The sequence below is a fragment of the Muntiacus reevesi genome, chromosome 13, assembly GCF_963930625.1.
Source record: "Muntiacus reevesi chromosome 13, mMunRee1.1, whole genome shotgun sequence".
Classification (NCBI taxonomy): domain Eukaryota; kingdom Metazoa; phylum Chordata; class Mammalia; order Artiodactyla; family Cervidae; genus Muntiacus; species Muntiacus reevesi.
This window is the reverse complement of record NC_089261.1, coordinates 60,327,381-60,354,010: the sequence shown is the minus strand read 5'-3', so window position 1 is coordinate 60,354,010 and position 26,630 is coordinate 60,327,381. Positions and strand designations below refer to the sequence as shown.

General features: G+C 39.4%; 1 protein-coding gene across 3 annotated transcripts in view; it reads right to left on the bottom strand.

Annotated features, from left to right (window-relative positions):
• The window catches only part of ARHGAP10 (Rho GTPase activating protein 10), a 357,872-nt gene that overhangs the window by 42,942 nt on the left and 288,300 nt on the right, over window positions 1–26,630 (bottom strand). For all 3 annotated transcript variants that reach the window (XM_065904301.1, XM_065904302.1, XM_065904299.1), the window contains one exon: window positions 14,979–15,126. In XM_065904301.1, coding sequence (XP_065760373.1) covers window positions 14,979–15,126 — 148 coding nt within the window. The remainder of the gene's footprint in view (window positions 1–14,978; window positions 15,127–26,630) is intronic.

The following is a 26,630-nucleotide window of genomic DNA, read 5'->3' as shown; positions in this document are numbered from 1 at the left end:
ACTCTGGCATGGCTCAATAACAGCAGCGGTTACAGATCTGGTCTGCAGGTGCATCTGGGGGGCGGGGACTGAAGTAATGGAATCGAATGGAGACTTGTCCCTTTACTACTAACATAAGACCAGACACTTGTTCACCGAGGTAAATGGGTACAAACATCATGATAAAACACAATATAATACTGAAATAAAATGACTATTTTCCCTCCTCCTTGCCCATAAAAATGGGCATCCCTCTTTTCCTTGGGGGTTCATTTTTGTAACAGTGTATTGTATCCTGGGTTGAAAACCATCCTCACTTTAGGCCCTTTCTTCTCCATCTCTTTCATTAAACCATCACTCTGATATTTCTTTATAACTAGCCACTGTTTCTAATGAAAAAACTAAGAATTATTCTTAAAATTAAAAAAGTAAATCAAGATAGTGCTTGAAAGGCACATGGTAGCTCAGAAAAGATTGGTCGTGGAAAACTCCAGAGAAGAGAAGACCCTGTGTTGAGACACTTGGTTTGTACTTGAGCAGAGTGGTAAGGAGCCCAAACTCTGGGATCTGACTGGTCAATCTTGGGATTGTCACTCACCAGCTGGGAGACTGAAGGACGCTACTGAGCCTTCTCTGAGTCTCAGTTTCCCCAATTATAAAATACCGATAACAGTACCACCTAAAGGATTGTTATAAGGATTACATAAGCTTAACAAATAGCGCTAACAACAGTAGCTGGCATATATATAATATGGTATCTGTACCTATGCACGAGTGTTACCCTCTTCAATTACGTATTCTATTCTCACAGTAAGTATTAAAAATGTTAAAAGAGTCCACCTTTGAAATAATTAAGATAATAACCAGAGAATTAGAGTCACTATTTCTATTTTGACCCAAAGAGAAAACTAAAACCATGACCATCATCACATTTCAAGATCAAAAACTCATGCTGCTAAGCTCAGAGAATAAATATTAGTACACGCAAAATATTAGATGTATAATTCACTGTAACAGGCTTGAAGGTTTTTTTCCCCCCCATCCAAGGGTGACATTGGACTTCTAAATACTGGCTCAGAAGACACACAGGAATGCCATAGGAAGTAGAATGAGCATTTAGGAGGAGTCAGGCTGCTCAATTGTGACCCAGGGTTCATAAAAGGCAATGAGAAGACAACTGGTTATAGGAGCAGTCTCCACAGTTGACTCAACCCCACGTCATTTTTTTCTTCAATAGCTGGGAAGGATTCAGTAAGTACAAATTAACTGGCCACAGGTTTGTTTGGTTAGTAATTGTATATGGCACTCTTTACTCCTGGTAAAATTTTTCTTTTGCTCCTCTGCACAGTTTGGGGATCTTAGTTCCCTGACCAGCAATTGAACCTGGAACCTAGCAGTCAAAGTGCAGAGTCTTAACCAGTAGACCATCCGGAAGTCCTGGGCGCCTGGTAATTTTTATCATGGTCCATAAGAGTTTTCTGAGCAATCAAAGTCACTTGGACTCGGCCACATTGAGATAATACCTTTCCCTTCAAGATTTCTCCTTATCTTCCTGGCTACCAAAGGAAATGTTTCAAATCAGTCACTCCTGACAGCCTTAAAAAATCTATTTCATTCAGGATAAACAATACTTTGGTTGGTTTGAAAAGATGTTTCTTAGACAGCCCAGCTACCTCCTACGCTGTAAGCATTTCAAAGGGGGCTATAAAGAGAGTGACAGCTGCTTGAATTCAGAACTAGAAATTAAAATAAAAGCTATTAGAAGTGAAGAAAAAACCCACACCACAGGGAGACAAGCTTGAAAGACTTCTTCTCTCTTCTATAAATTCAAGTTACCTGCCATGAACTTATTTTCACCACAGAAGCAGCTATGTATTTTTTTAAGGCATTAAATAAGCCTTTTTCCCCCCTCCAGAGGAAGGGGGAAATGTTCATCCCACACAGAAGCACAGTTAAGATTATAGAGGAAGTCATATAAGAAGCTGCCTCGTGCTTTGTCGCGAACACGACGGGGGCTGAGCTTCAGGGAGGCAACTGAGGAGACGCCCATGCAGAGGAGGCAGTGTGCAGGATTTATGGGCAGGCCACAACTCAGTCACAGCCCTGACTTTCCAACTGCCTTTTCCAACCCACTGATCTAATCACTGTGATAGTGAGACATAATCTGTCTACACAGGCTGTCACTGAGTCAAGCGTGATCTTAGATTTAACTTCACAACACGGTAATTCCATGCTACGGAACTGTGACTTTCCTCTGAGAAGATGACAAGAGGTCTTGACCCTCGGGAAGTTATTATCCAGGGTCCACCCAGGAAGGGTCATGCAAAAAAAAAAAAAAAAAGGTAAGAATCGCAAGATGACCAAGCCTAAGACAAAGATCTACCTGTGACCAGTTACTTGGGTTGGTTATCCTTCTATGCAAACGGAACAGATATATCTACAAGGAAATGCCAATAGCTCTGAAAATCCACATCATCCAAGGTTTTACACCAGTTCTTCTCTCACATAAGGGCCCTTGTACAATTTGAGAGAGGATGGGGTAGTAACAATTTACTTACAGAAGCATGTCTTCATGAAGGTCATTTTTAAAATATTGGCGAATAGTTGATTAATGGGCTTCCCTGGTGGCGCAGGGGTAATGAATCTGCCTGTTAATGCAGGAGATGCAAGAGGCTCAGGTTCAATCCTGGGTCGGGAAGATTGTCTGGAGAAGGAAATGGCAACCTGCTCCAGTAATCTTTCCTGGAGAAGTCCATGGACAGAGGAGCCTGGCGGGCTACAGTCCATGGGGTCACTAAGAGGCAGACATGACCGAGCACACACATGGTTGATTGACAACGCTGTGTGTTTCAGGTGGACAGCTAAATGATTCAGTTGCACACATACAGGAGTCTGTTCTGTTTCCAATTCTCTCTCCACCTGAGCTCTTCCAGAGTATGGAGCAGAGCCCCGTGCTGCAGAGCAGGTCCTTGCCGACTGTTTTAACTAGAGAAGTTGTACACATCAACCCCAAACTCCTCATTTACCCTCTAAGACACTCTGCTGGGCCTGAGAGCAGGGAGGGCCTAGCAGCCAGGACTGTCAGCCTGCCATCCTCGACTTCTACTGAAAGAACCATCTTTGAGTATGTGGGTGCTGCCTGTCCTATACAAAAGCCTATGAATGAATGGATATGTCTGTGAGGCAAAGTAGGAGAAAACTGAGTTCTGTAATACACTGTTCATAACTTATGACACTATCCTTTCTCTAGGAAGATGCAACATTTTAGTCATTATGTAATATTTCTCTATCCACTGGTTTTCATATACACTACTTATACCAAATCTATTTTCTAAAGCAGTTATACATAACAATATATACTGATGACACTAACAAAATGAGAAGATTTCTTCCTTTTGATGAGAAGATGGTTTAAATATTTTTATCTAAAAAAAGCCTCAGGACCAGACTAAAATATAAACACAAGGAATAGATTTACCTATGAGCCTAAAATGTTGTTGATGATGATTGTTTTAATGACCTGCCTTCACCTTCCACATCTGATCATTGCAGAAGTCCCAAAACCTGCTTTAACATCTCTACCAGACAACTATTTATTTCCAGTTCCTACTTCTGACTCAAGCCCAAACAACCTAAGCTTAAATTATCCACCCAGCCTTTTTCAAAAGCCTTCTTGATTCCTCCAGACAGATTTGTTCTAATATGATTTTAGAGACCAACGTGTGTCAGGGCAGGTTCCCTCCTTTAAGAAAGGAGAGAAATGGTCCCGTTTCATTGTTAATCCATCTCCCCTTCAACAGTTGTGTTTCCACATTTTTGCTGACAAAGCTCTACATTGTCATCATGTTCTCTACCACAGTGTAGGACTATAATACATGTTCAACAAAATGTGCTGCAGTTAGCACATTGGGGATCCAAGTGGGAAAGTGCCAACCTAACGATACCCAAGTAAGAACTACTCTAAAACAATATCAAATCTTGCCAATTGGCTTGCAAGATGATTTTGTTTTCAACTCATTATAAGTCATATTTTTTATGTTGTCTAAACAAACAAACTGCTATATCATGTACAAAAGAAGATAGGCATAGAATACCTAATTACCCAAGAAGATACAAATAAAAACTAGTCCTGTGAATGTCTAGTTCTGTTTAAAATTAGAGCTAGCATCAAGGAAGGATTGGAGAGCTTAGTCAAAATTCAGATGATAATCTTCTCACTCACTCCCAACCTTCTTTTAAAATGTTTCCTCTGCCTTGAATAGGAAATAGCAAAGAATACACTTTATATAGCCTCATGAACTTTCCTTATATATGGGGACATTAAAACAAACAAAAGTCTCTCTTCATATGAAAAGGTGCTAACCGTTTAGGGGCCAGCCCCATCCACCAGACACCACAGCGGGAGCCACAGTCCCACCAAAAGAGAGCACACACTGCCCACACCGTGAATATTCCCTGAGTACCTAGCTCTGGTGGGCCAGTCAGGAAAACACTTCTGAGCCCCACAGGGAATCTCCTAAATAAGGCCATTCCTTCAATTCAGGGAGAGAGAGCTGATTTACCTAATACATAATGTTAACTACAAATCGACACTTGCCATCCAACTCTATAAGGATTAAATCACGAGTTGCTGCAGTTGCCGATTTTCAATACCCCCTGGAAGGAATTCATGGTGTGGAGAGCAGAAATGAGTCACTCTACGCTCTGGGAAACTGACAGGACAGGCTTTTAGAAAGTTAGATATTCTCAGGAGCTGATTTTATGAGGGCACAATTCTTGTATCTACTCATATCTAGAAAAGCACTAAAATCCTTCATGGTGACAACGGTTCCTTGTGACTAATGGAAACCTTCTGAAAAGAAGAATATGTGCCTGATTGCATGTACTCCCCCTTTACTGAAATCACATATATACTGACCTCCCCTCCCCGCTACCTCTTGGAGCAGTTTCTCAGAGCTACCTGGAATTTTGTCTCCCAGGCTATAGTCCTCATTTTGCCCCAAATAAAACTCACAACTTTCACATTGTGCATTTTTTTTAAAGTCAGTAACAGAAACAAACACTAAATGAGACAAAATGAAGAGACAATGGAATATTTTCCAACTAAAGAAAAAGACAAAGCCTCAGAAAAAGAACAAAAGATAAGCAATTTACCTGTCCAGAGTTCAAAGTAATAGTCATGAAGGTACTCAATGAACTTGGGAGAAGAACAGATGAATACAATGAGAACTTCAACAAAGAGACATTAAGGATAAGAAAGTACCAAACGTAAGTTATAACTGAACTGAAAAATACACTACAGGGACTCAACAGGAGAGAAAATGAGGCAAGAGAATAAATCAGCAAGCTGGAAGACAAAGCAACAAGCCTCACCCAGACAAAGCAGCAAAAAGAAAGAAAAAAGCATTTAAGTGAAGATAAGCTAAGGGACCTTTGGGACAGCATCAGGCAGAATATATTCATATACAGGGGTGACAGAAGGAGAAGAGGAAGAGAAAGGGGCAGAAAAGTTACTTGAGGAAATAGTGGTTGAAAACCTCCCTAATCTGTGGAAGGAAACAGACTTTCCAAGGGTCCAAGAAGCCCAAGAGTTCCAAACAAGATGAAACCAAAAAGACATACATCAAAACATACAATTAAAATGGTAAAAGTTAAGGATAAAGAGAGAATTCTAAAAGCAGCAAGAGAAAAACAATTTGTTGTATACAAGCAAAGCCCCATAAGGCTATTAGCAAATTTTTCAGCAGAAACTTAGTGATACAACATATTCAAAGTGCTGAAAGAAAGAAGTTTCCAACCAAGAATTCTGTACCCACAAAGTTATCATTCAGAACTGAAGTAGAGATTAAGAGTTTCCCAGATAAATTAAAGCTAAACGAGTTTATCACCACTAAATCAGCCCTGTAAGAAATGCTAAAATGAATTTTTCAAGCTGAAAAGAAATGGCACTAATAAGAGATAACATATAAAAGTAAAATGATCGCTGGAAGAGGAAAACATAATGAACAACAAATAATGAAAATAAACAAATAATGAATCAACCACTTAAAATGCAAATATGAAGGTTAAAAGACAAAAAGTAGTAAAATTAACTAAAATTAAAATAATGAGTCAAAAGCTGCACAAAATAAAAAGATGTAAAATGTGTCATCAAAAGTATAAAATGTGAGGACTTCCCTGGTGGTCCAGTGGTTAAGACTCAATGTTCCAATGCGGGGAATATGGATTTGATCCCTGGCTAGGGAATTAAGATCCCACATGATGTGCAGTGTGGTCAAAAATAAATAAATTCATTAAAAGTTACTAAAATAACTTTTTTCAAAGGTATAAAATGTGATGGGGGAGTAAAAAGATAAATTTGGACACATTCAAAAGCCTTAAGCGCCTATCAACTTAAAACAGGCTGCAGCTATCAACTTAAAATGGGTTACTGTGAAAATGTTATATGTGAATCTCATTGAAACCATGAGAAACAGCTTCCAGTAAACATACAGAAGAAAATGATAAAGAAATGTCAATATACCACACACACACAAAACCACCAAGACAAAAGAAGCTATTAATAGAAAGAGAAGGAACAGAGAAGAACTCAATAACAGCCAGAAAACAATTAACATAAAGGCAGTAAGTACATTCCTAACAATAATTGTTTTAAATGTAAAAAGACTAAATTTTACAATCAAAAGAGAGAATGGCTGAATGGAGACAGACTTCAGAAGACAGGGCACATACAAACTCAAAGTGAAGGGACATAAAAAAGACATTCCACACAAACGGAAATAAAAGGAAGCTGGAGAAAATGACACTCATATCAGACAAAATGCTCTTTAAAACAAAGACTGTAATAAAAGAGAGAGAAGGGAATTATACAATGATAAACGCGTTAATACAGCAAGAAGAGATAAGATTTATAAATGTATATGCACCCAGTGGAGGAGCACAAGATATATAAAAGCAAGTATCAGTGGACATGCAAAGAGAGTAATTAAAGGCAATACAGTTATAGCGGGGGACTTTAACACCTCATTTACATCAGAGGGTAGATCATCCGGACAGAGAATCAATACGGAAACACTGAATTTAAACAATGCATTCGATCAGATGGACTTAATAAATACCTACAAATACAGAACATTCCATCCAAAAGCAGAATATACACTCTTTCCAAGTGCATGTGGAACATTCTCCAAGATAGGTTACACGTGATTTCACTAGTTTCAAGACTGAAATTACACATCAAGCATTTTCTCCAACCACAGTGGTATGAAACTAGAAATCAATCACAAGAAAAAAAAAAAAAAGTAAAATCCACAAAATCATGAAGGTAAGCAGGGAACCAATACATCAAATAAATCAAAGGAGAGATAAAAAATATTTAGAGATAAAAACAGAAATACAACATGCCAAAATCAATGAGATGCAGCAAAGAAAATTCACAGCAATATAGGCCTACCTCAAGAAATAAGAAAATTTCCAATTAGACGACCTAACTTCACATCTAAAGAAACTAGAAAATAATGAAACAGATGAAAAAACAATAGAAAAATGAATGAAACTACAAGCTGGTTTTCTGAAAAAACAAACAAAAACTGACAGGTCTTTAGTTAGACTTACTGAGAAAAAAAGACAGGACTCAACTAAATAAAATCAGAGATGAAAGAGGGGAAGTAACAATTAAAGAAATACAAAGAGTCATAAAAAATTACTACAAACAATCATAAACTAACAAACTGTGGACAACCTAGAATAAATGGATCAATTCCTAGAAACAGCCATTTTCTAAGACTAAATCAAGAAGAAAGAGGATATCTAAGCTAGACCAATTACTAGTAAGGAGGTTGAAACAGTAATCAAAAATCTCTCAACAAACAAAAAGCCAGGCAGATGGCTTCACTAGCAAATTCTACAAAACACTCAAAGATTTAAAACCCAGCCTGCTCAAGCATTTCTCAAAAAAAAAAAAAAAAAGAAAAGGAGAGAAATCTTTCATACATCTTTTATGAAGCCAGAATTACCCTGATGCCAAAACCATACAAGACCACCACAAAAAAAGAGAAAATTACAGGCCAATACCTTGATGAATATACATGAAAAAAATTCTCAACAAAATATTAGCAAATGAAATTCAACAATAGATTAAAAGGATCTTACATCATTATCAATTGGGATTTATTCCAGAGATGTAAGACTGGTTCAACATCCATAAATCAATCAATATGATACATCACATTAACAAAGCTAAAGAATAAAAACCACATGATCATCTCAATAGGTGACAAAAAAAAGCATTTCACAAAATTCAACATCCATTTATGGTAAAAACTCTCAAAAAAGTGCATGTAAAGGGCATGAACCTTTACATAATTGAGGCCATATGTGACAAATCCACAGCTAACATCATATTCTAACAGTGAAAAGCTGAAAGTTTTTCCTGAAGATTAGGAACAAGACAAGGATGCCCACTCTCACCTTACTTTTATTGAACACAGTACTGAAAGTCCTAGTCATGACAATTATGTAAGAAAAGAAATAAAAGACATCAAAACTAGAAAGGAAGAAATAAAACTGTCACCATCCACAGATGACATAATACCATATATAGAAAACTCCAAAAGCTTCCAATAAAAAAAAAAGACTGTTAGAATAAATCAATTCATTAAAGTTGCAAGATACAAAATCAATATATAGAATTTTGTGGCTTTTATATACACTAACAGCAAACTACCAGAAACAGAAATTAAGAAAACAATCCCATTTTAAACTGCATCAAAAATAATGAAATATCTGGTAATCAATTTAACCAAGGAGGTGAAAGATCTGTAAACTGAAAACTATAAGACACTAGAAAGAAATCAAAGGAGACACAAATAAATGGAAAGATATTCCATGCTCACAGATTAGAAAAATATTGCTAAAATATCTATGCTATCTACAGGTTCGAACTCCTATCAAATGCCTATCAAAATTCCTATCAAAATGAAATTCCTATCAAAATGCCAATGGCATATTCCACAGAACCAGAACAAATAATTCTAAAAATTGTATGGAACCACAAAAGACCCCAAATAGCCAAAACAATCTTGAGAAAGAACAACAAAGCTGGAGGTATTATACTCCCTTTATTCCAAGTATACTACAAAGCTATAGTAATCCAAACAGTATGGTACTGGAGCAAAAACAGACACACAGGTCAAAAACACAGAACTGAGATTCCAGAAATAAACTTTCACACACAAGGACAATTAAATTACGGAACAAATAACATAAAATGTAGAAATGACAGTCTCTTCAATAAACAGCACTGGGAAAACTAGACAGCCACATGCAAAAGAATGACCAGACACAAAAACTAACTCAACATGGATTAGACACTTGAATGTAAGAGCTGAAACCATAAAATACCTTGAAAACAAAGGCAGTGAACTCACTGACATTGGTCATAGCTAATTTTTTTTGTGGATCTGACTCCAAAGGCAAGGGAAACAGAAGCAAAATAAACAAATCAGATTATATAATCCTGCACAGCAAAAGAAACTGTCAACAAAATGAAAAGGCAAACCTGCAGAATGGAAGGAGATATTAGAAAACCACATATACAATAAGGCTTAACACTTTAAAATGTCAGCGTATATAAAGAACTCATACGAATTAACAATAAAAACAAAAAATAAATAAAACAACCCATGTTAGAAATGGGCTGAGGGCTTCCCTGGTGGTCCAGTGGTTTAAAGCCGCCTTGCAATGCAGGGGACACAGATTCGACGCCTGGTCTGAGAAGATCCTACAAGCCTGTGAGCCACAACCACTGAAGCCCAAAGGCCCTGGAGCCTGTGCTCCTCCAGAGAAGCGACCACCACGACAAGCCCATGGACCACAAAGAGGAGGAACCCCTAGTCACCGCAACTACAGAAGACCTAGGGCAGCCAAAAGTAAGGCAATAAATCAACAAAACTTTAAAACGGGCAGAGAATACAAGTACTTCCCAAAGAAGACATAGAAATGGCCAAAGGACACATGAAAAGATGTTCAACATCATCCATCATGAGGAAAATGCAAATCAAAAATCATGATGAGGTATCACCACACACCTGTTAGAATGACTATCCTCAAAGATAAGAAAATGCTGGAGAAGCTGTGGAGAAACGAGAACCCTGGAGCACTGCGGGTGGGAAAGTAACTTGCTACAGCCATTAGGGAAAACAGTTCCTCAAGAGATGAAGGATAGAACCGCCACATGACCCATCTATTCCACCTATGAGTACTCACCTGAAGAACACAAAAACATTAATGCTAAAACACACATGCACCCCGATTTTCACTGCGGCATTATTTATAACAGCCAAGATGTGGGAAACAACCTGTGTCCACTGACAGATGAACGGATATATGTGTGTACCATATATATTGCATATGTATATATGTAACTCAGCCATGAAAAAGAATGGAATCCTGATATCTGTGACAACATATAAGGACCCTGGAAGTATTTTGCTATATGAAGTAAGCCAGAGAGAGAAAGACAAATACTATATTACTTCACTCACATACGGAATCTTAAAAACAAAACAACAATAAACAAATACAACAATAAACAACAAATACAAAATAAAACAAATACATAGATACAAAAAACAGATTAGCAGTTATCAGAGGAAAAGAGGGTTGGGAAGTGAATGAAAGGGTTGAAGGTCAACTGTATGATGATGGATTATAACTAACTTGTACTGGTGATTAACCTCTAGTGTATACAGATGTCAAATTATAATGTACATCTGAAATCCATGTGATTAAAAAAGAGGTAATAAGGACAAAAATTTGGAGTGGGCAGGTGAAAACAAAAACACAACATACATTAACTTTTTTTTAAGTTACTTTACTACCACTTCTGAGGAAATAAAAACACAGGAACATAAATTGAGAATAAAATAAAAGGGAGTCTTTGATTTTTTCATCTACTTTTTAGCACTGAGCAGCCTACCTCATATTTCACTATTTCTCAACTGACTTAGCTAAAGCTACTCAGCTTTAAGGTTTTGAGAGTATAAAATGCTATATTAAAGTGAACAATATGGCTTCTACAAAATAATAAGAATTTCAGAGAAGATTTAACAGTTGCTCTAGAAATCTAGCTAGATACTATATCCATTTCAGTTCATATTAATCATCAACAGAGGTCCTTAGGAAACTAAATTGCAAAGTTTCCTGCAAATAACAAGTTTAATATCATTAAATCACATATTAACAAAGGGAAATAATGAGCCTACGTATGCAGTATGGTTAAATGTGTCAATACCAATTAAACCTTTGCTAAAGCAGTGTCAGATTTTATTTTGGGGGGCTTCAAAATCACTGCAGATGGTGACTGCAGCCATGAAATTAAAAGACGCTTACTCCTTGGAAGAAAGTTGTGACCAAACTAGACAGCATACTAAAAAGCAGAGACATTACTTTGTCAACAAAGGTTCATCTAGTGAAGGCTATGATTTTTCACATCATGTACGGATGTGAGAGTTGGACTATAAAGAAAGCTGAGCGCCAAAGAATTGATGCTTTTGAACTGTGGTGTTGGAGAAGACTCTTGAGAGTCCCTTGGACTGCAAGGAGATCCAACCAGTCCATCCTAAAGGAGATCAGTCTTGGATGTTCATTGGAAGGACTGACGCTGAAGTTGAAACTCCAACACTTTGGCCACCTCATGCGAAGAGTTGACTCATTGGAAAAGACACTGATGCTGGGAGGGATTGGGGGCAGGAGGAGAAGGGGATGACAGAGGATGAGATGGCTGAATGGCATCACTGACTTGATGGGCATGAGTTTGAGTAAACTCCGGGAGTTGGACAGGGAGGCCTGGTGTGCTGTGATTCATGGGGTCGCAAAGAATCAGACATGACTGAGCAACTGAACTGAACTGAAAGTAAAGATACTAAGTATCTTTAATTAAATTTGGGGGGGGGGGATTAAAAAAACATAATAAGAACCATGTGTAACAGCAGAGGGCGTCTCCCCCTGTTCACACAGGCAAAGCTAGGACTACACTTTTCAAGCCTATCCTACTTCAGCTCATGCCATCAGGCTTGCCGACTGGTAATAATGACTTTCTGATTTGCTACATGTTGAACTGAAACCAATTCTAAGTGTTTTCCAGGGTTGGCTGTTCCATACATCACATATTATAGTTTCACACCCTACTGCATGCAGAAGAAGAAATAACATACTACAAACCACTTCACTCAAATACCAAATCTGTGACCGAAAAAGCTTAAGAAAATCCTCAACACAACACCGCAAAGCAACTATACGCTAGCAAAACATTTTTAAAAAAAAGGAAAGAAAGAAAGAAAATCTTTAGCCATCCAAACTAATTCCTTGAATCTTGGCAAATAAATTACCTAACTTTAAAAAAAAATAATTTGTACTGGACTTTGTTAAATCTAACTTGTACTACAGTGAATAAATGGGGGATGAGGGTGGAAACACACTTGCATTTAAATTGTCTACTGGACTCAAACCAAACAATTTGGAAAAATAAATCAACCAAAGTTGGCTATAACGCATACTTTAACCAAAACTAGATAAACATGAGAAGTGACCCAATGATCATAAATAAGAAAAAAATGCATAAAAATATTAAACTTTTGAAAATTCCAAATAGAGCTGAAAAACATTTAGTCCTGGTGATATGAAGAGATTTTTTTTTTTGAAAGGGTAGAGTTTTCAGTATGCTAAGTAATCAATAACAAAGCTTTTTAGTATCCTTTTTCTGTATGCTTCCTTTCAAAAGCATTTTCACCACCTCTTCATTTATTTCCTTTTTTAGAATATGTGAAATATGGCTCCCACTTTGTTCTCTCTGAAACAATCCTTTTTTACACAATTTGAGTTTCACTAAAGCTGAGCTACAAATAGTTGGGGTGAGGGGAGAAGATAAGTAACAGTTTTCAGTTGCTTTATCTTATTATGACCTGTGAGATAAAATAAAATCACTCCATGACCAAAATCATGAGCTTTTGTGATCGTAACAATATTCAAAAAAAAACCAAAGGCTGAAATCAAGAATTAACAAAAAGTTCATAAAAAGACAAAATGTAGATTAAAACATCATATAAACAGTGAATATAAAAACAGACTAAAGGAATTAAATATTTGTCAATCTTTTTTCCTTATAATTAAAAATTTTAAAGAATTATTATGTTAAAAATCAGAAAAGCTATGACTGTACACCATTTTGAACATATCCATAAAAAATATGCTAAATACCACTTCAGCAGTTTCTTACCCATTAAAAATAATCACTCAGCAACCCAATGATCAAAAGCTTAGTAAACTATATTCACATGACTGGATACTCTGATTCAGTTGCTAAAAATACCTGCCCCCCAAGTAGATGCAACTCTAAAACGAAAGGTCCCTCCTTGATCATTTCTTTTATGAAATGAGAGCCAATTCGATTTTGCTCAAAGTTGATGAGGCTGTGTAGGTACTGTTTCCTGTCACCTTGATTTCTTTCCCCCTCCTACTTTCCAACATATGCCTCATTCACTAATCTTTTAACACTTCCACCAAAGGACAAGTGAGATAAAAGTCAAGGTGCAATTCAAACCAGTCAGCTTTACTCCTTATTAGCAACTCTGGAGAGAGAGTGAATGTGAGGGGAAAAAAAAAAGAGGAGAGGATAAAAAGTTAGCTGGGTGCAGAAGCTGAAAGGACTAAAAGGCGGCTCTGAAATTAAAGGTTGCTTTAAATCATAGGGCTTCCCTGGTGACTCAGATGGTAAATAATCCGCCTGCAATGTGGGAGACCTGGGTTCAATCCCTGGATCAGGAAGATCCCCTGGAGAAGGGAAAGGCTACCCACTCCAGTATTCTTGCCTGGAGAATTCCATGGACAGATGAGCCTGGCAGGCTACAGTCCAGAGGGTTGCAAAGAGCTGGACACGGCCAAGGCAATAACACAACAAATCATGCCCTTACTCTGGAAAATATGGATGTGACTGTAAAACTAAGACTTGTATCACATGCACGTATGTCTTAAATACTTTAAAAGAATATTGGAACGCCTTAGCCCTCAATGTTATTACACGAGGCATTCTGAGTCTCCTGCACAGACCCCCTGGGAGTTAAAGGCACATGTCACTTGCTGGCTTGGATCTTTGGATATTGGCTATGTGGATATTTGATTATACAGCTGCGTATGATGGAGGTACTGGATTTGTTCTATCTTCATTTCTTCCCTCCCTTTGACAATCAGCTCATACCGCCAAACCAATAAAACCTTGGCAGTTTCAATCTTATTCTCCACACCACTGACCACACGGTTACAAATCACAACCGGGTGTGTCCAGTGAGCTCACAGCCTTCTTCTGTAAGGATCACTGTTTAAAATTCCAATTTGAGACAGGTGGCAATGCTGAGACAGGTGGCAACCACAGGACAAGAGAGAGCTGGAACAGGGTGGTTTGGATGGAAAGTGAGGGCTTCCACTGATCAGAGTCCCAGTGTAGCTTGGTCCACTCAGGTAAGCCCGGACCGTGGTCAGTTTGCCACCTCTGCCACCGGATAAGACACCCGCCTCAAGAGAAAGTCAGAAAACTGGGGCGAGGATGGTACAGAAGCACAGACCCAGTGCAACCGTGACCTGCGCCTTTGATCTCAATGCACTGAACATCAGACTGGATCTGCTCCTCTTGCAAAAGACCTGCTTTCATTTTAGTTCTTCTTGCATTTGTCTCAGGGTTATGTAACCTCACAGGAGGTCACACAAGCCTCCCAAAAAAGAAATGTAAGCTGTGTTTTTCAAAGTTAAAAAAGAACCGTGCATAACAAAGACAAACACAAACTGAAACTTTGCAAGCTCTCCCTGATGCAAAAGCTTTACCCTCCCTGTTAATCTCAAAAAATTATAATCTTAAGGGTAGAAGGAAGTTTAAAAACACAAAGGATGGGAAACCATGGCCTGCCCTGGGAACAAAGGCAAGAAGAAAAATGTAATGAACATCTTACCATCTTCCAGTTCAAGACAGAGGTTATATACAGCCACGGGTCTCTTAGTCCTCTGGCCTTGCCTCTTCGATTGTCTTGGCGGAGCATTTGGGGGTGCTGACAGGGGGACTGACTCAGGCAATGTGGCATCAGGTGGGGTCCTAAAAATCTGCCATTGAAACACAAAGGACATTAATTGTTTTCCATGAACAGAAACTTGGGTTTTGCAACAGTATACCAATCCCAAACAACATTTGATTTGGAGTCCACCCAAAATGGGCTGCTGGAGCCAAAAATCCATGCCTTTAAATTTTGGGCATAAGTCATAAATCTTTTATTTATTTTTTAACAGAAGATTTCAAAATAAAATTTCTCATTAACAGTAAGTAAAAGCAACATCAAATCATTATATTTCAAAATAGAGTCATGCCCAAACTAAACAAGTCTAATCATCTCCACCAGATGTTGACAATGCCACTGCTCTTCATCCACAAAGGAAGTAACCAGGATAAAACACTAAAAACAAATATCCCATTCAATTTCACACAGGGTTATATTTATGCCAGAATGCTAGTTTCAATTTTTTTTTTCAAACTACATAAACAGAAACATACGACTGCAAATATTTTTTACACATTTAAAAATAGCCTGTGCTTATGAAATTACCTTTCAGAGTCCACATACATTTTTCATAAAATGCTCTGTATGTTTAATCAATTTGTTTAATACCCTCCAACCTCCCTTAAATACTTCCCCTCTACTTATGAAACCTAGAATATCAGCATCTTCATTATCTACAGTGTCATTCATCTGTCAGCAACAACAACATTAATTAAAATGTGCTGATTCTTTCCTTAGCAACATTCTTTCTTTGAGAATCGCAAGCTGCACCATGCGTGCGTCCTAAGTCATTTGTCTGGCTCTTTGTGACCCCGTAGACTGTAGCCCGCCAGGCTCCTCTATCCATGGGATTCTCCAGACAAGAATACTGGAGTGGGTTGCCATGCTGTCCTCCAGGGGATCTTCCCTATCCAGGGATCAAACCCATGTCTCTTAGTCTCCTGCACTGGCAAGAGGGTTCTACCATTAGTGCTACCTGGGACGCTCCAAACTGTGCCATATAGGGAAGCATAACATAGAGGTGATTTATAATAAAATTTCCATTGCTGCCAAGACCTGAGTTCAGAAGTTTCCCATCCCCAACACTGGAGTCCCTTCAGCCTTCAATGAAGTTCCAATATAAAATATTTAGACTTCACCCTAACAGACACTGTATCTCCAGAGCACTGATGGTCTAAATGTAGATACTTGGAGAAAGTCAGGTAGCATTAAATAAACCATAAGTATACAACTCACAATAAAAGGCACTGAGGGAAAGTCCCATTGTTGCACAGAGATTATTATTTATGCATCTGAATAAAATAGGTGTATGACCTGTGTATACTAAGGGTACCACTTATATGTATCACATTTACTAGCTAACCAACATGTCAGAATTATATTCACAATCTACAAGTTCTCATCTAAAAGCTATCATATACCAACAGAAATAAACAATTTCAACAGAGCATTTGCTTTACAGTACCATACTGCCCCCTCATGTGTAAACGGAATAAAAAATGGTTTAAATTACTATGGACAAATATTTGCTTGTGAAAATTTAATTTTGTGCTCCAACTGGTAACCTGCTAATACCATATTTCCACAGACTTTGTGCTCCAATAGGGTGCTCTGGCAAATAGCAGCTACTTATCCGCCTTAAAAAATCCCCTTCTGTGTACAGTGTTGTCCACAGCTGGCTTTACCGCCCTGTGCCATCATTCCAGTTAAGGAAGGCTGCAGAGTGATGGGAACAGAAGAGAAGTCAGGCGGTGCAGAGGATGACGGTGGTGAAAGAGGGAAGGAAAGATGGGAAAACCTGATCCCATGAGAAGGAACCAGCACCTGTGTGTGCCCAGCATTGGGAAGAGCCTGCGGACTTATGTTCAATCTTTACAAACATGGCACCTGCCTCTGGGATGCTACCGGACTAGGAGATCAAACAACACAGAGCCAGCATCCCCAAAGCATAAACAGTGGAAAGGGTACACATGAAGAAACAGCGCTGGACAGCTGATAACCTTCTAAGCAGACCTTTCTAGAAGATCGCACTGACTGGAATGATGTGGATGCGGACAGCTGTTTCACATCCCCTACCTCCCCCACCACACAGGGTGAGGGGGTGGGGAGTGCGGTGTGAGAGCAGTCCCAGTCTGCAGTCAGACGGCCAAGCAAATCGGGACCCAGGCGTCTGACTCCTAGATTCCTGGGCGGGGGCTGATCTGAGACATCCCAGGGCTGGGCCTCCAGAAGATATGCAACAGTTCAGTTTACATCAGAGCATCTAGGAGAATACTCAGTCAGTTAGTTCAGTCGCTCAGTCGTGTCCGACTCTTTGCGACGCCCATGGACTGCAGCACGCCAGGCTTCCCTGTCCATCACCAACCCCCAGAGCTTGCTCAAACTCAAGTCTATTGAGTCGGCAATACCATCAAACCACCTCATCCTCTGTCATCCCCTTCTCCTCCCACCTTCAATCTTTCCCAGCATTGGGGTCTTTTCTAATGAGTCAGTTCTTCACATCAGGTGGCCAAAGTATTGGAGCTTCAGCTTCAGCATCAGTACTTCCAAGGAGAATATTACTCAGCCATAAAAAAGAAGAAAACCCTGCTACAAACAACAATGTGGATGAGGGCACTGTGCTCAGTGAAATAAGTCAGACAGATAAAGACACATGTGATCTCACTTACATTAGAATCTTAAAAAGAAAGAAAGAAATCTCGGGAAAAAAACAAATTCACAGAAACAAAGAACAGATTGGTGGCTGCCAGAGGCAGCTCTGGGAATGGGTGATGGGAGTCAAGATGTACAAACTTCTTTGAGTTAGAAAATAAACAGGTCCTGGGAGTGTAAAGTCCAGCATAGTGACCATAGTTACCAGTACTATATCATATACTTGCAAGTTGCTAAGAAAGTAGTCTTAAAAGTTCTCATCATAGGGAAAAAAAAAATGTGTGACTATGTGACGTGATATTAGATGGTAACTAAACTTACTGGGGTAATTTTTCACAATATATATTCGTATCAAATTAGTTGTACATCGTCAACTAAAACAACATTATATGTCAATTATAAAACTGAAGCAGGGAGTATATCTAAGAATAGGGATTGGGCTTTTAGGGGGGTGGGGGTGGTTCTGTTTTTCTGTGATTTGCATTTTAAAGCACCCCAGGTGATTCTTTTGTGTAGTCAAGGCTGAGAAACAATTATTTAGATGGTCATTCCACAGTCATTCCACTTTTCTTAGATGGACTAAATCTACATCGAAACACCAGAAAAGTTGTTTCAGAAAAACTGGCCCTGGACATATGCATTCAATTCCTTGGATCTTCCCAAGTCCTAATTAGGCATGAAATGTTTCAAAGATTCTAATGACCCACCATTCTCTCAATAAATTCTATGTGAATTAGCATTCAAAGAGCTAACCTATTAGCAGATTGGTGGTGGTGGTTTGCTCAAAATTCTCCAAGCAAGGCTTCAACAAACAGTACCCGAACTGTGAACTTCCAGATGTTCAAGTTGGATTTGGAAAAGGCAGAGGAACCAGAGATCAAATTGCCAATATCACTGGATCATAGAAAAAGCAAGAGAGTTCCAGAAAATCGTCTACTTCTGCTTTAACGCCTACGCCAAAGCCTTTGACTGTGTGGATCACAACAAACTGTGGAAAATTCTTCAAGAGATGGGAATATCACACCAACTGATCTGCCTCCTGGGAAATCTGTATGCAGGTCAAGAAGCAACAATTAGAACCGGACATGGAACAAAGGACTGGTTCAAAACTGGTAAAGAAGTATATCTAGGTGGTATACTGTCACCCTGCTTATTTAACTTAATGCAGAGTACACCATGCAAAATGCCAGACTAGGTGAAGCACAAGCTGGAATCAAGAATGTCGGGAGAAATATCAATAATATCAGATACGCAGATGACACCACCCTTACGGCAGAAAACGAAGAGGAACCGCAGAGCCTCTTCATGAAAGTGAAAGGACAGAGTGAAAAAGCTGGCTTCAAACTCAACATTCAAAAAACTAAGATCATGGCATCCAGTCTCATCACTTCATGGCAAATAGATGGGGAAACAATGGAAACAGCGACAGGCATTCTTTTCGTGGGCTCCAAAATCACTGCAGATGGTGCCAGAATCCATGAAATTAAAAGACGCTTGCTCCTTGGAAGAAAAACTATGACAAACCTAGACAGCATATTAAAAAGCAGAGACATTACCTTGTGAACAAATGTCCGTCTAGTCAAAGCTATGGTTTTTCCAGTAGTCATGTAGAGATGTGAGAGTTGGACTATAAAGAAAGCTGAGTGCTGAAGAATTGATGTTTTTGAAATATGGTGTTGGAGAAGACTCTTGAGAGTCCAGTGGACAGCAAGGAGATTAAACCAGGCAGTCCTAAAGGAAATCAGTCCTGAATATTCATTGGAAGGACTGATGCTGAAGATGAAACTCCATTACTTTGGCCACCTGATGCAAAGAACTGACTTATTGGAAAAGACCCTGATGCTGGGAAAGACTGAAGGCAGGAGGAGAAAGGGATGACAGAGGATGAGATGGTTCGATGGCATCACTGACTCAATGGACATGAGTTTGAGCAAACTCCGGGAGTCGGTGATGAACAGGGAAGCCTGGCGTGCTGCGGTCCATGGGGTCACAAAGAGTCGGACATGACTGAGCGACTGAACTGAACTGGTGGTGGTTTAGTCACTAAGTTGTGCTCAGCTCTTTGCAACCCCATGGACAATAGTGCGCCAGGGACTTCTTCTCCAAGGAATCTTCTGGATTCAGGGATCAAACCTGTGTCTCTTGCTTGGCAGGCAGACTCACTACCACTGAGTCACCTGGGAAGCCCATCATTAGGTTAGGTGGTTCCAAAGCACAGATGATAACTTGAAAAGGTACTATCCTGGCTTTTTAAGTCTTCCCAGTTATGCAGGTTTAGACGTATTATTAAAAGAGTGTTTTCTCATCTTTTCATTTACATAGTAAGAGCCATAATGTGTACATCTCAAGTTATTACAGGGATTTAAGGAGATATTTATAAAGCATTTGGTACAGTACTTGGCACCATTAAGTAACCAGAAATAAATAGTAACTACTGTATTATAACAGGATCACATCCAGTAAAAAATGATAATAAAAATGAAGGCAGATCCTTATTACCCTACTCAACTGCCATTTTAAGAGGTTGTTAATTCCTTGAGGTCTTGAATATCCCTTAAATTCACTGTTTTAGTTAATTGAAAGTGTTTGTAGAAAAGCTTATCAAGCAACAGACTAAAAGGAAGCAATGAACAGTGAGTGCCTCCTCAAAACTGCCAAGTCACCTAGAATCACACAATGGTTTCATATATTTATTTCTGTATTTTAGCACTGAAATTTAACATTTAAATTACTTCCTCTATAATTCAATACATTTCACATTTAATAAACACCTACTAGGTGGCAGGCTATCTCTGAAACAGTTTAACATTCTCAAGGACCTTTGAGGGAAGTATTACTCCTCCTGGTTTTGTTTTGTTTTTTGCTTTTTTAATTTTTTTCTCCATTTATTTTTATTAGTTGGAGGTTAATTACAATATTGTAGTGGTTTTTGCCATACATTGACATCAATCAGCCATGGATTTACATGTGTTCCCCATCCCGATCCCCCCTCCCACCTCCCTCTCCATCCCATCCCTCTGGGTCTTCCCAGTGCACCAGCCCCGAGCACTTGTCTCATGCATCCAACCTGGGCTGGTGATCTGTTTCACCCTTGATAGTATATTTGTTTCAATGCTGTTCTCTCAGAACATCCCACCCTCGCCTTCTCCCACAGAGTCCAAAAGTCTGTTCTGTACATCTGTGTCTCTTTTGCTGTTTTGCATATATGGTTATTGTTACCATCTTTTAAAATTTCATATATATGCATTAGTATACTGTATTGGTCTTTATCTTTCTGGCTTACTTCACTCTGTATAATGGCCTCCAGTTTCATCCATCTCATTAGAACTGATTCAAATGAATTCTTTTTAATGGCTGAGTAATATTCCATGGTGTATATGTACCACAGCTTCCTTATCCATTCGTCTGCTGATGGGCATCTAGGTTGCTCCCATGTCCTGGCTATTATAAATAGCGCTGCAATGAACACTGGGGTACACGTGTCTCTCTCAGATCTGGTTTCCTCGGTGTGTATGCCCAGGAGTGGGATTGCTGGGTCATATGGCAGTTCTTCTCATGGTTTTTTAAAATGATAAAAGCTCAAAGATTAGTCAGTCCAGACAGCAGAGCTGGTATCCTAACTCAACTCTCATTTCACAGCTCCTGTTGCCCATTTAAAAAACAAACAAATTTAATTCATAAGGAAAAACCCACCAATTATACTGTCCTGTATCTATTCAGAAAAGTACATCTGGAGATTATCTATACAGAGTCACCATCACTGTGTTTTGTTCTTCTAGACATTTCAAGAATACATTATCTCTCATATGTATTTAGCCTTGTTTGCCAATGCACCGACCTCAGTTCTCAATTCTTTTTTTTAGGCTACAAATCTATGCTCTCATGGTTCTCTCTGAAACTTCAGAAATTATTTTAAAAGATACTCTTTTTTCTTTTTATTTTAAAAGATATTCTTTTTAAATTCAAAAGAGGAAAGAGTAAATTATTTACTTTAAAGTGTTGTCTTCTTCCCTGGCAATCTGATGATAACAGTTAAAATTTAGCTTATCTTGTTCTATATAGTCAAGACGTTTGTCTGCTTTAAATATAACATTGATTTTCCAATTCCAGAACCACTGTAAGGATGCAAATTCCTCTACCTCCCAGGTCTCATTCCAAAATCATGCGACTCTCCAACGTCCCCACATCATGACAACTTTGCCCTAGGGCAAAAGATGAACTCAACTTAAGGAATAGATCAAGCCTACTCAAAATCTGTTTTTTCCAGGGTGTAAATTTTCTCCACTGTACCTATGTATTTACGACATAAGAAAAACTCAAACCAGACAATCCGATGACAACAAAACAAAAATCCACACGTAGGCATGTCAGGTAAAGAAGTACTCACTCGGGTCTCTGAGGAGTGCTAGCACAAACAGGAGTCTGGCACTACTGCTCAGAGTCACAGATTCCTCAGACTTAACAAGCTAGATGTTTATACCCATGGGATGCAGTCATACACATAAATACCTCTCTGGATCCTTCACGCTCTGCTACCGGAGGCCTGTGTGGAAACGACCAGGCTACCTCTGACAGAAATACTTTGCAAAGAATAGGAAACAAGCAGGGCTTTTGCAAATTTCACTTCAATATCCAACTCAAGCCTAAAGCATTTGCTTCAGCTGAAATCTCATGAGCCTGGGGGGTTACAGTACACGGGGTCACATGCACCATCATGCATCATCATGCACAAAGGAAGTTAAGGGGAATGAGGTCATTCTTTTTAAAAAAGCCCTTTCTCTAGAGGAGTTCGGTGGTCTTTCTTGTGATGGGGAGATTACTAATATGCTTGTATATTCCTGTCATCTTGAATAGTAACAGTTGCAACTACTGGGTTACCTGCAGTATGACTGACATCATGCCAAGTGCTTAACTTACAAAGATTTGAACCCAGAGTTCCTGATTCCAGCATGCCTGACTTCATCACCACGCCCATCCACCTCCAATACTACCCAATTGTATTAGGCCCCATTCATCTTATGTCCTTTTTGGTGATGTCATATCTCATATAACTACATCTCTCCGTAAACAGGTTCAATAAGAAGACACTGGAAATCAGTGCATATTCTCCTTAGCAAACCTTTAATATAGAAATGAGGGACAAATAAAATTTCCAATCTCTCTTTTTTTTAAATACAAAGCTACATTGGTATATACCTGAAACTAATACAACATTGCAAATCAACTCTACTCCAATGAAAATTAAAAAAAAAAAAAAAAGAAACAGACTGGGGAAAATAAGTAATGAAAAGGAAGCAGATTCACAAATACAGAAAAGAAACTAGTGGTTACCAGTGGGGAGAGAGAATGGGGGGAGGGACAACACAAGGGTAAAGGGTTAAGAGGCACAAAATATTAGGTGTAAAATAAGTTAAAAGACATGCACTACAACATAGGGAATACAGTCAGTATTTTGTAATAATTGTGAAGGAGGCCCATCTTTGAAAATTGTATTGTTGTTTGGTTGGTAAGTCGTGTACAACTCTTCGCAAGCCCAGGAATTGCAGCATGCGTCCCTGCCCTCTACTATTTCTCTGAGTTTGCTCAAACTCATATCCATTGATGACATCCAATCATCTCATTCTCTGTTGACCCCTTCTCCTCTTGCCCTCAATCTTTCCCAGCAAAAACAATTATATAAAAAATAAAAAATTTTAAATAAAACATGTAACTACAAAATGGCCAAATATTTCTTTCAGTTTAGAGTCTCTAATGTGTCTAGACAAACACTTGTTACCTGGGGGCGGTGTGACTCTAACCCTGACCGATCCATCTACAACATACTTTCAGAGTTAAGCTCTGGGGTGAATAGTACACCGAGAGCTCTAAAAACATCCTACTGTCTGTTCTAGAATCAACATTACCCCAAGACTAAATGTGCGTTTTACAGAAAATTTAACTAGAACTGATAATAGCAACTGACAGTAAGACTAGACCCTGGAAGCAGTCTAAGGCTTCATGTTTTATTCTGGTTCACTCAAACTCAGACTCGGCAAGCTGAAAAGGCTCCTGGTTATCGCTTCCCTCACCCCTATATCTCGGTAGAGCGGACGGAGGCCCCGTGGCTAAAGATTCCCTCATATCCTATTCGCAACCCCAGCTAAGGCAGACTCATTCTCAGATGAAGGTTGGTGTCTCTGCTCTCTCTCATCACGCTGGCACCGACCCTTCCTCTCCGACAGACTATCCTTTATGCATGAACTTCCTCGCTGGGGAGATTTTTGCTCAGTAGCTGAAATTCTTGAAAGCACTTTCACATGCATTATTGGACACAAGCCTCACACACGGACCATGAGGCTGATGGGAGCACAGCGCAGGGGCTTGTCCCCAGTTCTGCTGACTCCCACCAGCATGAGGCTGTTTCCGTGAAGTCAGAGGGGAGAGGGAGAAGGGCGTCCATGAGGAAGGCGCGGGAGACACGACCAGCCCCGGCGCGTCCATCCCCCGGGCCCCGGCTTTGACAGTGGCCCTGACTCACTGTGAATGAAGAACAACAATTTTGGTTTACAATCTCTCCAAAAAAGAAAAGAAAGGCAAAAAGTGTATTGGGTGGCAGTGGAGGGGTCCTTGCATGCACATTAAGTTACTTCAGTCATGTCTGTCTCTTTGTGACCCCGTGGACTGTAGACCACCAAGCTCCTGTGTCCATGGGATTCTCCAGACAAAAACACTGGAGTGCGTTGCCATGCCCTCCTCCAGGGGACCTTCCTGACCCAGGGATTAGTGCCTGGGAAGCCCCACTACGGGGTGGGGAGGGATTTATCAAATCGGTAGAGCTGTTTTTCTGTCTAAGATTCCAACTGCGGATCCAGTAGCATTTTTCTGACCTCTTCCCAAGTCCTGGTGCAATGTATACTTTGATTTCTGCAGCTCTCTATGCTCCAAATAGGAGAATACCTAACTGACTTTGGCTCTTGCCTTCAAGATTTCAGGAAATGACAACCTTTATCAACAAGCTTTATAAAATGGAATGTACCCCAAAACTACCCATCCCAAACCATGGGCATCTTTTCAGTGACAAAAACTGTAGATGCAACATCAGTGCTTTGGTCTTCCTAGTGTTCCACAAAGACCAAAAGAGGTAAGAAGAAGAAAAACTCTCATAACATACTGGAACCAACTGGTATTAAAGAAATTCACATATGCTCACCGAATAACTTTCTCCCTGATCAGTTCATGAGGTGAACTTCTCCTGATTAAGCCAAAACTGCATCGTTCTTACATTCACAGTGCAAACACATATTCCCAGCTCTAAAATGTTGTTTTCTGGTTTACAAACCTTTAAAAACACTCCAAATGCATTTTTTTTAAATCAGTCTGCACCTGCAAACATTTGGGAAACGCAAGCATACACTTTCTGAAGTCAGAAGAAAACACTTTCCCAAACACAGCTGTAACCTGACTTTCATAACCCAAATGTCTACAAATATTCTTAACTGAATAAAGAGCCAGTAGTTAGCTAGAATTTTTTTCTGATCAATATGTCTTTTGCTCACATGCAAACAGAAAGTTTATACTTCTCCTACAGAAGCTTAGAATAACACTGAAGAAACACACACCATGTCAACAATACAGCATACTCCATAAATGACATTCCTTTGTTTTTCTCTTCCTCCTCCTCCAATTTAGGTGTACAACTTCTCCTCAGGTTCTTTTACTTCTCTGTTTCTCTAACCTCTTTCCAGGACTCACACCTGCCTTAGAAATCACATGGTCCTAACAGTGGCACAGAAGATCAGGACACAGGAAGCCTAGCGTCTGCAAAAAGAGATCTCTGCCAGCCAGGGCTAGCTCTGGCTATGACAAAAGTAGGACGTGCCCTCAATGTTACCTGTGAAACTTTAAGCTGAATATAAGCAAACGCATTTAGAAATGACTCATGGATGGAGGAGCCTGGTGGGCTGCAGTCCATGGGATCGCCAAGGGTCGGACACGACTGAGCGACTTCACTTTCACTTTTCACTTTCATGCATTGGAGAAGGAAATGGCAACCCCCAGTGTTCTTGCCTGGAGATTCCCAGGACGGGGGAGCCTGGTGGGCTGCCGTCTATGGGGTCGCACAGAGTCGGACACGACTGAAGCAACTTAGCAGCAGCAGCAGCAGCAGCATCAAGGTAAATGAAATTTTCAAGGTAAATGACATTTTTTCCTTTGGGCATGTAAGCCAGGACTCCTACTCATTTGGGTAGGCAGGAATGACCATATCTCTGAAAAGAAAAATAAGCCCTGGACCTACTAATTCTACAAAAGGAAATGTGTGAATTTTCATCAGTGAAGAAAACATCTCCCGAAGACCTGCATATGATTACATTTAACAGAATCATCTGATATCTTTTTCCAAATATGCACGCCCCGAGGTGTGGCCCACATATTTAACAGATAATGCAACACACTTTTTTTTTTTTCCATTTTAGCTATCAGAATAAAATGCCTAAAATGCCTAAAGCAAAACCATGTTCTGTATGCGATCAATGGTGGGATTTTATGAGAAGTTGCATAAGGGGAGAGGTGAGGTGTGATTTCAGCCTTTATATTTTTATCACTGCTTCTAAAATTTATGGGACTAGGTTGTCAATTTTTAATAGCAAGTTTCTTTCAAATTATAATTTATTTGTTACAGAAGTGATAACTAGTACACATTATATTCCTTGCAGAAATCCTGATAAACACTCAAAAAAATCTCTTGAAAGGAAACCACCCATCATCCCACACACAAAAAACATTTCTGTTAAAATGCTGATGACTATTCTTCAGAGCCTTTTCTTCCCATGCAACACCTGTCTCTTAAAAGAATCAACCCATCAGAACAACTGTATGTGGGGCCCAGGTTCCTAGAGTTAACCAGAACACAGTCCCAAGCTG